The following is a 15512-nucleotide window of genomic DNA, read 5'->3' as shown; positions in this document are numbered from 1 at the left end:
TAAGTAAATGCAAACCAGCAAGTGTGTTATCAATACATACAGATTTGCATCAGCCCAGTATAGCTGCTGCTCTTCATAGTCCAGAGTAAGTCCATTTGGCCACACCAAATTAGTGCTCACAATAGCTGTTCTGAAGTTTCCTCCAAGTGTAGCTCGTTCTATCTTAGCATTTGAACTCCAGTCAGTCCAGTACATATACCTGTCAATAACATGATTACAAGATTTATTTTCAGCAAATAAAGCTCACAAATCTCTTATTTGCTGGGGTATTTCCAACCTGGTGTCCCTCACTGAATTGTGCAGTACAAAACTAGTGGAAAATAGATTAAGAAGTTGTTTTGACCCACATTGACAAAGGAGTCTTCTAGCAGGGATCATGGGGTCCACTGGAGTGAACTTCAGAAAAGTTTTTCCAGCACCCATGAGAGTCCAGTAGTCAGTTAATCTCTTTCTTACCTTTTTCATTTGAAATACAGTATAATTAGTAGTGAAATACAGTTAACACAGTAAAGTCCCCAGTTTCTCACTGAATGTTTTGGTACTGAATTCTTGTGAGGCCTCATGACATACAACAGAAAAAGGGAAAGATTGCATAAGACTCTAAATAAAGATCTCTTGACGTCTGTGCTATCTGATTATCATGATATATGCTTGAAGAAATCTTGGTTTCAAAAAGTACCCTTTGTTTTTCTGCCTTGCACAGTAAATGAAGGATGGTTAGTTGCTTGACAAACAACTTCTTTGAACATTGTTCACATTTATCCGTAGTATCTGGCTCCAATCCTCACTAAGTAGAGCCTCATGCACTACATATACATAAATGTTCCAAAAATCTTAGAAAAAAACCCCAAAATCTCTGAGGCTGACATCAGCTTAGAAAATTTACACCTGAGGAGTTGATCTAGAATGGTTAGGCAAAACTGGAACTTAGGCCTCAAACAGGAATTATCTGGCATTCTTCATCTAAGTCTAAATTGCAGTTTCACATGGAGTTGAAATAAAGTGTACAAAGTGCAACACATACCCTCTGCAGGGATCTAAAACAATGGCTCTTGGTCGTGGAACCCGGGCAATGACTGTGCGGTTAGATCCATCCACAGCCATTGAGCTGATAGTCTGATTGAGATAGTCACTGTAATAAACTCTGTTGTTGATCCAGTCAAAGGCTATGCCATCTGGAGTCCCCAGGTCTTAGATACATGCAAGCAAATACACACAAGTTTAATACAATTTCCTGAGATAATGTAATACCTATTCTAATATGGCAAGACCAATCTCTTTGAAATGCCACTGGGACCAATACAAATGGGTCCATTTAAAAATCTGAAGAGCTGACACTAAGGACCCAGGCAGTCCTGTGTATGCAGTAGGGTTGCAAAAACCTTTTCCTCACATAGACTAAAGCTCTGGTTGCTGTTCTCCAAGAAGGAGGAATCATCCCTCACTCTATATTAATTAATAGCTATAATTTATTACATACAATTTTGTGCATATAATAATATTTAACCAGTTTTATCTTTCCATTTTACTGTGATCAAGATGAAATAAGAAGCTCAGGGAGAACAAGGATCAACAGGAGAATTTCATTAACTATGTTAACTAAATAGTCTTCCTTGACTATTAGCATAAAAATATCCACTGAGCTAGTAATAGGTGCTGCAGTCAATTTTTTTCAATATCCAAATACTTTGTATCACATTTCAGAGCACTTACCAGATGCAACTACAGTTGGAGAGCCAGTTCCTGAGTAAATACTAACATAACTGATCCTTCCTGTCCCTGAAGGATAACTTTGTGTAAAATATATTCGGTTGTTTATGCTGTCAAAATCCAGAGCCACTGCAGTTCTTAACACATTGACTGTGCGGAAGGGAGGACTGTGATTTTCAGGATCTAGGTGGATACTTCTGAGTGCATTCTCAAGAGCAAAAATCAGGTAATCATCAGTTGAAATGGAACATCTCTTGCCATCACTGCCTAGTGTTCCAAAAGCACAGCCACATTTGGGTGTCTGCACGTCAGGCAGGGCAAAACACAGATGAGAACAGCCTCCGTTATTGTCCAAACAAGGATTGTTGTTGACATCAAGGGGTGAACGTGACTGGAAATTACTGTTGTAAATGGTAACATCCCTTAGCCAATTAATGTTGTCTCGTATTACAGTTGGCTGATCAGTATTGCCTGGCTCCTTGCTGGCTTGGAAGATTTTTTTCAGGTTCCGATCCACCCAGATCATAGAATTTCCAAAGACAGTGATACCATAAGGAGTTGGATAGCGACTGCCATAACGCACAATTTCAATATCACCACCAGCAGGCTGAATTCTTGCAATCATATCTAAGGAATCATCCACCCAGTAAATGTAGCCATTGCTGTGATCTACAGCCAACCCACGAGGTGTAACAATACCCTCAGAGACAAGAACTGTTCTGTTGGTGCAGTCAAGAAATGCACGTTCGATCTTCGGATTTTGCCCATAATCTGCCCAGAACAGATACCTGTTTTTTGGGTCGACTACTATGTGCCTTGGCATATCTATGGTAGTTTTAAGCAGAACACGGCGGTAAGTTGTGTTTAAACGCAAAACTTCTATAAAAGTCTCTGTCAGGAATGCATTTGTAAAATAAAGATTTCCTGTATTTGAATAAAAAAAATACAAAAAGACAGAGAAAAGCACCAAACATTAATATATAGCATCAACACTTGAGAAGCATGAGCCAATACAATACTGAACCATAATATGAATATCCATAAACTCCTCAGTAGTTGGAGGCATAAGGTATTTGCCTACACTTTGAGAAATGAGAAAGAAGACACCCAAACTGACAGTAGTCAGTTGATTATTTTTTTTTAATCTAAGCCTTTGTCTTGCCTACAAAGTCCATGCTGCTGCACTTTATAGAGTAACTAAAGTGTATACAGGAGACAATTGTTTTAAAACTCACCCTAATAAGCACATCAGTCAATAGAAGAACTTTTGCAATGTATGTATAAAACAAAGGTGTTAATGGCAATGGTCATGTACTTAGAGCTGATGAACACTTTATGAACAGTTAATATTGTAATTGATTCCTCACACATTTAAATAGGAACAGAAAGTATAAGTGGGGAAATTAAATTTCAAATAAAAGGAATTATACTGCTTCTCCCCCACCCCCCCGCCCCCGCTTTTCTTTTCATTGTAGTTTTTAGGGTTTGTACAAAGCAGTCTGAGGGTAGATGGAGAGTCCTTCTTTTTTGTTAACAATGTCCTCAGACAACCTTCATGCTCACTTCACTGTACATGTTTTTCACTATGGTAGTAAAGTCTAGTAACAGGTACTACGAATACACAAACGCACAAACTTATAACAAATTTTTAAAATATAATGAGTGAAAAGTTTCTATACACCTACTCTGATAAACTTCCATTTTTACACATGTATATATAAACATAAGAGCCATTCACCACTTCCAGTCCACAGACACACAAGCTAGAACCACAGGGCTTCCATTCAAAATAGTTCCACTAGGATACATTCCTGCTAGTCTGAAAATTTTACTATCTGTAAAGAATAACATTCTCCTGAATTCAGCTGTGCTTACCTGCTACCCAGTCAATTGCAATGCCACGGATCCCGTTTCGTCCTATTCCATTTGTAACAACATTTCTAAAATAAGAACCATCAGGTTTAATTTTGCGTATTGCATTCTGAGAAGAGACTGTGCTGCTGAAGTCACACCAGTAAATGAAACCAGACGGCATGTGAACATCCACATGAAGTGCATTTCGCCCTGAAATATTTTTAAAAGTAGTAACTCATTATCTTTGATATAAACCAACTTAATTAAAACATGTGCTATGCCAGCAAGAAATGCCAAAATGTTAGGCACTATAAGACTCACATACCTCTTCCAGCCAATGGCACCATGGCTTCAGAGTGATCAGTTGTCTCTAAACTAAATCCTTTGATTGCAGAAAGCATAGAAACAACTACAAATGAACTGTATGGGGAACAGGTTCTGTTATCAGGGTTTAGCTGAAAGCCAGTAGCACAAGCACAGGAGAATAATCCACCAGGTAAAGGGAGGCAAAGCTGCTGGCAAACTCCAATATTATTACTGCAGCCATTTGCAGAACCAGCAGAATCTGTGAAAGACACACATGGCAAGACATAAAAAACTGAACTGTATCATCACAGACTCCCACAAGTGCATAACCAAATTCTATGCTTGCAGACTTAACAACATGTTGACGAAAAGAAACTGTACATTTTAGCACATACGCTTTAGCAATGGATTTGCTGCTGTCTTATCATTTAAGATCAATGAAGCCAAGAATCAGGTAAAACAGGTATATAAACCTGAAGCCAGTGTAACAAAATTTATTTAGCCAAAAATGCATTGATAGTATTTTACTAAAACTACGTGTGCCAATTGATGCCTTAACTGGATTGTGGAACAACTTTTTACAAAAACTAAGTAAGACACTTCTGTCTTTTCCCAAAACCTTAATTAAACCATTTCCTTTGCAAGAGGGATGCCTTCTGTATCTGAAGGAAGTTTGAGCTTTCACAAGTTGGATACCCTGAAATACCTCTTTAGCAAATACTTACTATCTCTGTAATACACACGCAGACACTTCAGTCTTGGGACATTATCCCTCAATACTACTTTGTTTGCTCCGGTGGACTTGTCAACTCGTTCAATAACTTCATAATCTCGATCAGTATAGTACAAAAAGGTATCATACACAGCAATTCCCCACGGATGAGAAAGATGAACCACCAGAGTCACACGAGCTGTGCCATCCACATTGCCTTTCTCAATCTAAGAAATCAGTTTAAAGCTTAATATTACATTTCTTATAATAAAAGACCAATGTTACAATACAAAATTTAAATGCAACATATACTATTCAAACCTCTTCAACACATGAGATTTTTTATGTAGGAAGGGAAAGGTCAGCAGGATGTCAATAATGATTTCTGAGTTTTCATTCAAATTCATCATATATTTTTAGTGGTAATTAGCAACAATATTAATTCAGATTTTACTCTGTCGTGCAATTCTCAGTTGTGTGAGTAAACTGAAGAAACTGAATTGTTCAGGTGAACCACAGAAGCAGAGGTAGATGAACAGCTAAAAAAGAAATTATTTTTAAAGTATCTCCTACCACTCCTGTGCTTGTGACAGCCCAGTACAACTTCTGTTCCTTAATGTCAAGAGTAATGAACTCTACGTGGTCGAGGTTGCCAGTGAAGAGGGTCTGTAGGCCTGATCCGTCCATGTTTGCACTGGCAATCTTTGCTGGGACTCCACCGTCAGTTCCCTGGTCTGTCCAATACAGCTTCCTATAACACATTAACACATCTGTTAGAAAAGCTGGAAACAGAGATCAATGGATCAGAGACACTTGAGTATATGCTTAAACAAATCTTCATTAGCCAAATACTTCTAGCATGTGCTGAACAAAGATTACTTTGAATGAGGCCACAATGAAAAATATATCTTGTTTGGAAAATGAGAAAAAAACTTGTTCTCTTGTAAGAGAGGTGTCTTGAAAAAGAAAAATTACTATTTCTCTTTAAAAAATGAGACATACTTGTTAAATCATTTTTAGAAATCCACATCCTCCCCTGTGTCATCACACAACACTATGATCAGGTAAACAATGAGAAAGCAGGACAATAATCATAACCCTGTTTCAGAGATGGTGGCAAAGTTGCAGCAGGGAGTTTGGCTCCAATTTGGAATTAAAACTACAAGTTAAAAAAAGACCAAAACCCTGTATGAAACAAACTTCCATTAACAGGCTCTGGGGAATATGTGCACTGTTATGGCCTCAGCTGCAGAAGAACACCAAGGGTAAATGGCAGCCCTACTCCCAACTAAGGACAAAAATCCAGGCATCAATTCATATGAAAGTCTGACAAGCTACCAGGAGAACTGCCTCTCTGTACAAATACGGTCACGTGAATCACATGATTGCAAATTTGATTAGACTGTTGGGGAAAAAGCAGATTGTAGCTCTTTTTGGAGAAAACAGTAAAACTGTATTTAGTGCTATGCTATTTAACATGTTACATTCTTTCCATGTAGCATGTTTTCCACAATAGATAGGCCTCAAGACAGACATTACAAGATATTATAAAGAAATATTCTAGAGGTCTTTTTAGTCTTTTCTCCACAATTGTAATAATCTGAGATTTTTTTTTATTAATTTTTTTAAACTACTGTTTAAGTATATACACCACAATTTATGAAACCATGCAATTATTTTCTATGTCTTAAAAAAAGTAAATAGATTCTACACAAATATTAAAAAAAAACAAAACCATGTCACATTCAGGCCCTAAAGATTAAGAAAAAGTGTGGAGAATATAATAATGTGCAAAGACAACAGCAGTTTTGGAAATTTACCCTCTTGCTGGATCAACTGTCAAACCAATTGGTGTGCCAGCTCCCACAGAGGTGCCATCATTGGTAATCAGTGTTTTTCTGTATGTTACATCACCATGCAGCTTCAGAACCTATGCAGACATTGAACACATCAGAGCATTTAAGACAGAACTTGTGACAGATTTTCATATTAAAGGAAGGGAGACTAAATCTGCAGGGACATGAAATTGCAGAAGGCTCTCTCAAATATTCTGAAGAAAAAGCACATTTTCTGTACTCCGAACATCTCCATTCCATAACATGCACCCCTCATATGAGCTGCTTGCAGCTTAGAACCTCCTTATGTTAAGAAATAAACATCCTAGATACATGAGGAGTTAATCTTTCACCTTCCGTAATGTCCTGAAAGTATTACCGGCTGAATGGTTTGATGGATGCTGATTGAGAAAGTATTTGATTTTGCTTGCTTAAATTAGTTGCCTTTTAATTTAATAGCATGTATTTATATTTTGGGACAAGGACATTAATGACTGGGCTTATTCACAGACATTATTATATTACATATAGCTTACCCTTTATTTCCCTATGTTAAACAGCAGTTTTATCCTTCACATACCATCAGACTGCTAGTCTCCAGAAAGCTACACAATATTTTATCAAAGCATTTGGAAGCGGATTGTACTGCATTTGGTGGCAACGTTCCTTTCCTTCACTATCAGGGGCACTGCAGTGGGATCATTGATTTGAAGTGAGAATAGTTTTAATAACAGAGTAACTCAGGTGATCAGAGAGGTTGTGTGTCAAACCACAGAAGTCTAATGACTTAAAGGGAGGAAGAGGAAGGGAATAAAAAAATCTATGAACAAATAAAGTTCCCAGAATATACTGCTTTCCGGTTTTCTGACTACATTCAAAACCAGGTTTACAGGCAATACAAGATATTTTTCTACAAACTGCTTGCATTTAAAAATAAATCTATTTCCAATTGTTCACTGTAGAAGTATTACTAATTTCAACCTGTACACATAAAAGTGAAAAATCTAGGCTCTTTCCAGTTCTCCCTCTTAAATAATTACCTCAATCGACTGTGTCCCTGGGTTACTGTAATACAGGTTTGCAGATATCCAGTCCAATGCCAGACCAATAGGAGCACCAATAACAGCTGCTGGAGCAAAAACTGTCCTGTTGGCTCCATCTGACCTCACTCTGTGAATCTCACCCTTGAGAAGAAAAACAGTAACAGAAGTGTAAAAATGTCCAGAACAGAAAATGCTGTTTCATTCCAACTTTACATAACAATCCTTCCTTAGCAAAATGAAAATCCAGTAGAGAGAAATGTATTTGTATATGCTCACTGCATAAACATGGTAAAAATATTATTTTACATCATAATTATCCAGTGTGAAGAAGCTTTACTATTCACCAATCAAATTCTGATTCATAAAAATAAAATGACTATATTTTATGAGATTGAATTGCATATAATTAAGGCATATACAGCAACACTTTTTACATGCGTATTTCATTATCAGAAGATTTTACCAGGATACTACAGTTAACCATCTTGAATATACCAGAAATCTAATAAAGAAAAGCAATGTTTTCTCCCTGTATACATATTTAGGAACCAAATTTTTAATACACTTAATAGCATGAATCAAGACTAAGATTAAGTGTGCAGATTTCTTGATAAGGGTAGCCCTAGAAAAGATAACTTATGATTTGCAGATTCTATTCTATGCTATTAGCTGCAGTGCATGATGCTAAAATACCATATAAACAAGCACTAAATAGACAAGTCAGATAAAGGTCTGAAGTGGTTCCTCTAGCTACCTTCTTCAGATTGCTAGTTTTATGAGAGTTCTGCAGAAGTCTTGCGTATGAATATTTCACAACTATTACTAATGCATGTCTGAAATACCAGCAGCTATCATACATTATTTAGCCTCTTGCAGAAGAGGTCAGTAGGTTTAAGGAAGGTATGAGCCTGTGCTGAAATCTCTTCCTCTCTCTTCACTAATTACTTCATTCTCCATTGATGCAGACCTGCTGCTCCTACCCTGGGAAGAACACTGTGGTGCAGACTCCCAGGCAAGGTAGCACTAGGAGTCACCCCTCCAGTTATTCACCGAGGCAACATGTACAGTAGGTCTGTTCTGCTCTGGGATTTTGCTGAAAAGACAGAGAGGCACTGCCAGCTCAAAAGGACAGAACATACAGCACACCATTAGAGCCTGAACTTTGCATCACTTGAAGACAGAAGCTGTGCAGTTAATCCTATCCTAGTTCAGGAATGGGCAACGTAGGGGCACAGACAAGACAGGCCCAGGCAATAAAAAATGGGTTGCAGTTGCCATCTCACAGAGAAAAAAGGTAGAATCAGCACTAGCAAAAGGATCCAGTGATCATTTGGTCCATGAATATTCTTAATTGCTTGATCACATCCTGGGCTGCATCAAGAGAAGCATAGCCAGCAGGTCGAGGGAGGTGATTCTCCCCCTCTACTCCCCTCTGGTGAGACCCCACCTGGAGTACTACATCCAGTTCTGGAATCCCGATTACAGGAAGGATCTGGAGGTGCTAGAATGTGTCCAGAGGAGGGCCATGAGGATGATCAGAGGGCTGGAGCACCTCTCCTATGACAACAGGCTGAGGGAGTTGGGGCTATTCAGTCTGGAGAAGAGAAGGCTCTGAGGAGACCCAGTTGTGGCCTTCTAGTATCTTAAGGGGCCTACAAGGAAGCTGGTAAAGGACTTTTTAGGGTGTCAGGGAGTGATAGGACTAGGGGGAATGGAAAAAAATTAGAAATGGGTAGATTCAGATTGGATGTTAGGAAGAAGTTCTTCACCATGAGGGTGGTGAGGCACTGGAACAGGTTGCCCAGGGAGGTGGAGGAGGCCCCATCCCTGGAGGTTTTGAAGACCAGGCTGGATGTGGCTCTGGGCAACCTGATCTAGTGTGAGGTGTCCCTGCCTATGGCAGGGGGGGTTGGAATTAGATGATCCTTGAGGTCCCTTACAACCCTAACAATTCTATGATTACCATGATGTACATGAGCCAACTATGTGCACTTGCAGCTCAAAAGGCCAATCGCATCTTAAGCTGCATCAAAAGAACCATGGCCAGCAGATCAAGAGAGGTGATTCTGCCATTCTGCTCCTGTAAGACCTCACCTGGAGTACTGTGTCCAGTTCTGGAGCCCTCAACACAGGAAGGACATGGACCTGATGGAATACGTCCAGAGGAAGGCCAAAAAAATGACTGAGGAGCAAAAACATCTCTCCTACAAGGACAGATTGAGGGAGCTGGGGTGGTTCAGCCTGGAGATTAGAAGACTCCAGGGAGACCTAATAGCAGCCTTCCAGTATCTGAAGGCACCTACAAGAAGGCTGGAGAGGGACTGTTTACAAAGGTCTGTAGTGATAGGATGAGGGGCAATGGCTTTAAATTAGAGAACAGTAGATTTAGATTAGATGTTAGGAACAAGTTCTTCACCAGTGAGTGGTGGAACACTGCAACAGGATTGTCCAGGAAGGTAGTTTAGGCCCCATTCCTGGAGGTACTCATGGTTAGGCTCAACAAAACTCTGGGCAACCTGATCTAGTAGAGGATATCCCTGCTGACTGCACAGGGTTTGGACTAGATGACCTTTGGAGGTCCCTTCCAGCCCAAAGCATTTTATGATTCTATTAGTATACTGTAAAAAATCTTGGTGCAGAACTGAAAATAGTGTTTCAGAAAAGAATCAACACATCAGATGGCAAAAATCTGAACAAGAACTCCAGGACAAATTTACTGCTGGCTTAAGTAGGTAGAAGTTCTTAGGCAGCAGTACAGTGCTGCTTGCTGAATCCTAACAATGTAGAGCTATTTACAGCTTAACCTGTTCCTGAATTTCTAGGCCTACAGAAAAAAACAAACAAACAAACAAAAAGTAGAAAAGTGGAATAACTTTTGGTATGGTATAATACCAAAATGGATGTTGAATAGTATTTATGACAGGAATTTTAAAGACAATTTCTCCTGTTTATTATTGACATTTACAATTAATAACCTATGGAACATGTCAGGTAATAAAAATAGCTTGCAAGTGTCTTTTCAAGCAGAATAGAGAGAATACTCACCTCTGCTTCCCGAGTTTGTTTCAAACAAGACGAACAAGTTGATGGATGCTCAGCTAAGCTCTAATGACAGCTTCAACTGCTGCCAAAACCAGCAGTGAAATTATAGCTACAAACTATGCAAATGTTTACAAATAAAACCCCAAAATGCAATGGATGGAGCTAAAACAGGGTGTTAAGGAGAGGCCTTGTGGTAATGGACAAGCATTGCTATTAAGGAAATAGGACTTAAGTTTCTTTCATTAGAAACCAAAGAAGTATCTTTTCTTCACTGAATAAGCTACAACTGACACAGGTGTCTCAGGTCTGCTTGGGAGCAACAGCAACACAAGGCCTGCAGGTCAGGCTCATTTGTCAGGCTGGAGCTCAAGACCTAACTAAAACAGAGAATTTACCCAGATTTTGCCTGCAGAGGCATCTGGTGTTTTGCTTGCCAGCTCTAGTAATGGATATATCCATTACTTATGTGAATACATTTCAATCTAAACCACTATTTTAAAATAAAAAAATCGTATTTTAGGACATATTTTGAGCACAAATACTAACTTACCGGATTTTCAACCCAATAAATCATCTGTTCAGAGTCATCAAAGTCAACATCAACACCATTTTGAACTCCTGCTATTGGAACCATAGCATCATTCGTCTTCTCCTCAGGGTTCAGAGAAATTCCATAAATTATATTATCTCTTACAGCAATAAGGAAAGGGTGTTCAACTGTGAAAACATACAATGTAATTCAGAGTTGTTTCTGATTAAGTAAATGACATTATGATATATTTCTCTTCTCCCATCCAAAATTTCCCTGATGCTGAGAGAATGGTTGAATGTTAACAGTGATGTTTTGCAATCACTTACCTGTAAGTTTGTACCCTCACTGCAGGTGAGGTTACCAGTTGTAATTGTAACAAAGTTTCATCACTGTGCAATCACAGTGCATGTGCAAACAAATTCTGAGAAGGAGAAAGTCAGTAAGGCAGGATGACTCATTGATGGCCAGTGTAAGAAGTGCATTCGTGCAGCTGCTCTGATCAGCTTTTCCAAATCTCTGAGATCTGGAACCAGCATGGCAGAGCCCTAAGGACTCTCCAGGACATGCCAGAGAGTGGTTCTAATGCCTACTCAACAGGACTCAGAAGCAAAGTACAATGTCATAACAGCAAATGCTGATCATTATTATTAAATATAACTGCATTGAGCAATTACATAATTTATAACCGGGCCACAACTGTACCTAAGTAGACAGAGGGAATTTTGCATCATATGGAAAACAAAGGTAAGAACTGTCACTAGCTCAATTCACTGTCAGAACTAGTTCAACCTTTTCAAACACATATGCATCTGCTCCATCATTGCCGTGTTGCATTCCTTTCATCCTTTGATATGTCTACCCTTACTAAAACCAGTACAGATATCACACTGCTATGTATCAAGCAGGAAAACAGTGTGATACAGGTTTTAAAAGAAAATGATCTTTTGACTGGCAGACATTGCTAGTCATTGCAAAGGTATTTTCTACTTAAATTTCAGGGAGATACCAAAGCACATTGCAACTGCAACTGCACCGAGGCAGGACCCAGGCACGTCCAGCCCCATCCTCTGAGCCAGACAGCTTTCCTCTCCCGAGAGGCTGGCAAGGCCTAGACGGAGACTGCTGCAGTGGTGGTGTTTTCACCAGAGGGAGGGAAGTGGTGAGACACGTGGGCTCACTCCTGAAGTGTTCTCCAGTTAGGTCACGTGGCCAGGGACAGGGATGGTGGTAACTCGCCACCAAGCTTTTTTCAAAAGATCTGTGTCGACCCAGACTGAGGTCAAACTTAAGCAGGCAGGTGTCCAGGCAACTGGCTGCAGAGAGTGCTGGAGCCTGGCACTTGAAATGGAGGGAGGTGGAGATAACACCTGCATTAGGTGTGAGCAGCTTGATTATCTGCTTAATCTAGTTGCTGAACTGAAGGAAGAAGTTGCTAGACTTAGGACTGTAAGGGAATGTGAAAGGGAGATGGATTTGAGGAACCAGGCTCTGCAGACTCCTCTAGCAGAGAGAGGCGACCCAAGAAGCAGCAGGGAACGGACTCAGGTCCCTGTTAGGAGAGGCAAGAGAAAACCCTCATGGCTTGTCTCACCTTCCCAGCTGCCCTTGCAAAAGAAGTATGGGGCACTGGAAGTTGAGGGTGAGGTGATTGAGAATACAGAAGATACACTATCCGAGGTGTTGCCTAAAGCAAAACAGTCTGCCCCCCACATCGGGACTTGTTCCCTAAGAACAAAGAGGAAGGTAATTGTTATTGGTGATTCCCTCCTGAAGGGAATACAGGGCCCCACATGTCGGCCAGATCCTTCCCACAGGGAAGTCTGCTGCCTCACTGGGGCCTGGGTCAGAGATGTTACCAGAAGGCTGCTGAGTCTGGTACAGTCCTCTGATTACTATCCCTTGATAGTTATGCAGGTGGGGAGCAATGAGGTTGAAACCAGAGGTCCTAAGGCAATCAAAAAGGACTTCAAGGCTCTGGGAAAATTGGTTGAAGGGTCAAGGGCACAGGTAATTTTTTTATCAATACCCTTAGTTGCAGGAAGGAATACTGACAGGAACAGGAAAGCAGGTGTATCACACTATAACTAAGGTTGGAAGAAACCCCAAGGATCATCAAGTCCAACCTGTCTCGACAGACCTCACAACTAGACCATGGCACCAGGGGCCACGTCCAATCTCCTCTTGAACACCTCCAGGGACGGTGACTCCACCACCTCCCTGGGCAGCCCATTCCAATGAAGAACGACTCGCTCGGTGAAGAACTTTCTCCTCACTTTGAGTCTAAACCTCCCTTGGCGCAGCTTGAGACTGTGTCCCCTTGTTCTGGTGCTGGTTGCCTGGGAGAAGAGACCAACCCCTTCCTGTCTACAACCACTTTTCAGGTAGTTGTAGAGGGCAATGAGGTCATCCCTGATCCTTCTCTTCTCCAGGCTAAACAATCCCAGCTCCCTCAGCCTCTCCTCATAGGGCTTGTGCTCAAGGCCTCTCACAAGCCTTGTTGCCCTTAACAAGTGGCCCAGAGACTGGTGCCACAAATAGAATTTGGGGGTTTTTGACCTTGGGGAACTTTCTATGGCACTGGGTCTGCTAGCAACAGATGGAGTACATCTGTCCCAGAGAGGGAGAAAAATCCTAGCACATGAGAACCGCCTATCCCACAGAGGGGAAAGGGTTTTAGGAAGGGAGTTGGCAGGACTCATTGACAGGGCTTTAAACTAGATTTGAAGGGGAAGGAGGCTGAAACCAGTCCCCCCAGAGAGGAGTCTGAGGGTGGTAAAGTGGAATCAGGGGTGAAACCAGCAGCCCAGCTGAAGTGCCTGTACACTAATGCACATAGTATGGGTAACAAATAAGAGGAGCTGGAAGCTTTGTTACAGCGGGAAAGTTACGATGTAGTTGCCATCACAGAAATGTGGTGGGATGACTCACATGACTGGAGCACTGTAATTGATGGCTACAGGCTCTTCAGGAGAGACAGAAGGGGTGGAGGGGTGGCCCTGTACATCAGGGAGGCTCTAGACACAACTAGAGATTAAGCATGATCAAGTTGAGTGCCTGTGGGTGAGAATTAGAGAGAAGGCCAACAAGGCTGACATCCTGGTTGGAGTTTGTCATAGAATCATAGAATCAAAAAGATTGGAAAAGACCTTAAAGATCATCAAGTCCAACCTGTCATCTTTACTGGGCTTTGGTAATGACAAGAGCACAGTTAAAACTGAATGGCAACCTGTTGTAGTTTGGGCTGGGTGCCCTCCGCTACAGGGGTGTTTCCTGTGTCCAGAAGTCCATCCCAGTGGGTGGACTCAGGAAATTAGGTATTTCTACCATAATCCCTTGCACCACTATAAATTTTGCGGTGGGGTCTGGCACTTCCTCTTTCCTTCCCTCTCCGAGACTTGGTAACTGGGGGAGAGATCTCCCGGCCATGGGCCTGATTAGGCCCAAGGCCACAGGGGGATGGGCAGTCTCAGGCCTGGCCAGCTGAGACTAGCCCAGCAGAGGGAGGGGGAAGAAAGAGCCCTGGGGGTTTTGGATGCACCCTCAGGTGGGGATGGGATCTTTCTTTGTCACTGCGCTTTGGGTTTTCTGTAACATTCACTGCTTTCTATTTAAACTTTCATCACTTTTGCAATCCGTTTGTCTGAGTCGTTATTTCTGCCTGTGGTGGGGAGGGGATCTGCCCCAACCCATTACACAACCGTAAAAAGTGTTGCCACTCAGTATAAAACCTCTATTTACATTTTGATCATTCCACATTCTTCTAATTTCAATGGAAAGTTTCAACATACAAAATGATTAGAAGAAGTTCTACACAGAGAGAGTGATTGCTCACTGGAATGGGCTGCCCGGGGAGGTGGTGGAGTCACCATCATGGAGGTGTTCAAGAGGAGACTTGATAGGGCGCTTGGTTGCATGGTCTAGTTGATTAGGTGGTTTGGATAATAGGTTGGACACGATGATCTTGAAGGTCTCTTCCAACCTGGTCTGGTCTATTCTATTCTATTCACAGTATCACAGTATAACTAAGGTTGGAAGAGACCCCAAGGATCATCAAGTCCAACCTGTCTCGACAGACCTCACGACTAGACCATGGCACCAAGCACCACGTCCAATCTCCTCCTGAACACCTCCAGGGACGGCATAGACCACCCAACCAGGATGAAGAGGTTGATGAATTATTTCATAGTTAGATACAGGCTGTCTCAAGATCACCAGACCTTGTTCTTATGGGCGACTGTAACCTGCCAGATATCTGCTGGGAACTTAACATTACAGAGAGGAGGCAGACTAGAAGGTTCTTAGAGTGTATGGAGGATAGCTTCTTACCACAGCTGCTGTGTGAACCTACCAGGGGTAAGGCTTTGCTTGACCTTCTTTTTACAAACAGAGAAGGGCTGGTGGGAGATGTGGTGGTTGGAGACTGTCTGGGGTCCAGTGATCATGAAATAACTGAGTTTTCAATATGCAGTCAAGCTAAG

The 15512-nt window shown here is 41.3% G+C and overlaps 1 protein-coding gene across 1 annotated transcript in view; it reads right to left on the bottom strand.

Moving 5' to 3' along the window:
• LRP2 (LDL receptor related protein 2) overlaps positions 1–15512 on the bottom strand; it is a 122398-nt gene that overhangs the window by 46737 nt on the left and 60149 nt on the right. Inside the window, exons 32-41 of the mRNA XM_054174800.1 lie at positions 11053–11219; positions 7458–7601; positions 6403–6512; positions 5156–5333; positions 4596–4809; positions 3890–4129; positions 3586–3774; positions 1714–2634; positions 1025–1190; positions 41–199 (exon numbers count right to left, since the gene is read on the bottom strand). Coding sequence (XP_054030775.1) covers positions 41–199; positions 1025–1190; positions 1714–2634; positions 3586–3774; positions 3890–4129; positions 4596–4809; positions 5156–5333; positions 6403–6512; positions 7458–7601; positions 11053–11219 — 2488 coding nt within the window. The remainder of the gene's footprint in view (positions 1–40; positions 200–1024; positions 1191–1713; positions 2635–3585; positions 3775–3889; positions 4130–4595; positions 4810–5155; positions 5334–6402; positions 6513–7457; positions 7602–11052; positions 11220–15512) is intronic.

This window comes from Dryobates pubescens, chromosome 2, assembly GCF_014839835.1.
Source record: "Dryobates pubescens isolate bDryPub1 chromosome 2, bDryPub1.pri, whole genome shotgun sequence".
Taxonomy (NCBI): domain Eukaryota; kingdom Metazoa; phylum Chordata; class Aves; order Piciformes; family Picidae; genus Dryobates; species Dryobates pubescens.
Note: the sequence above shows the minus strand (reverse complement) of the source record. Positions and strands in the feature narration are given on the sequence as shown.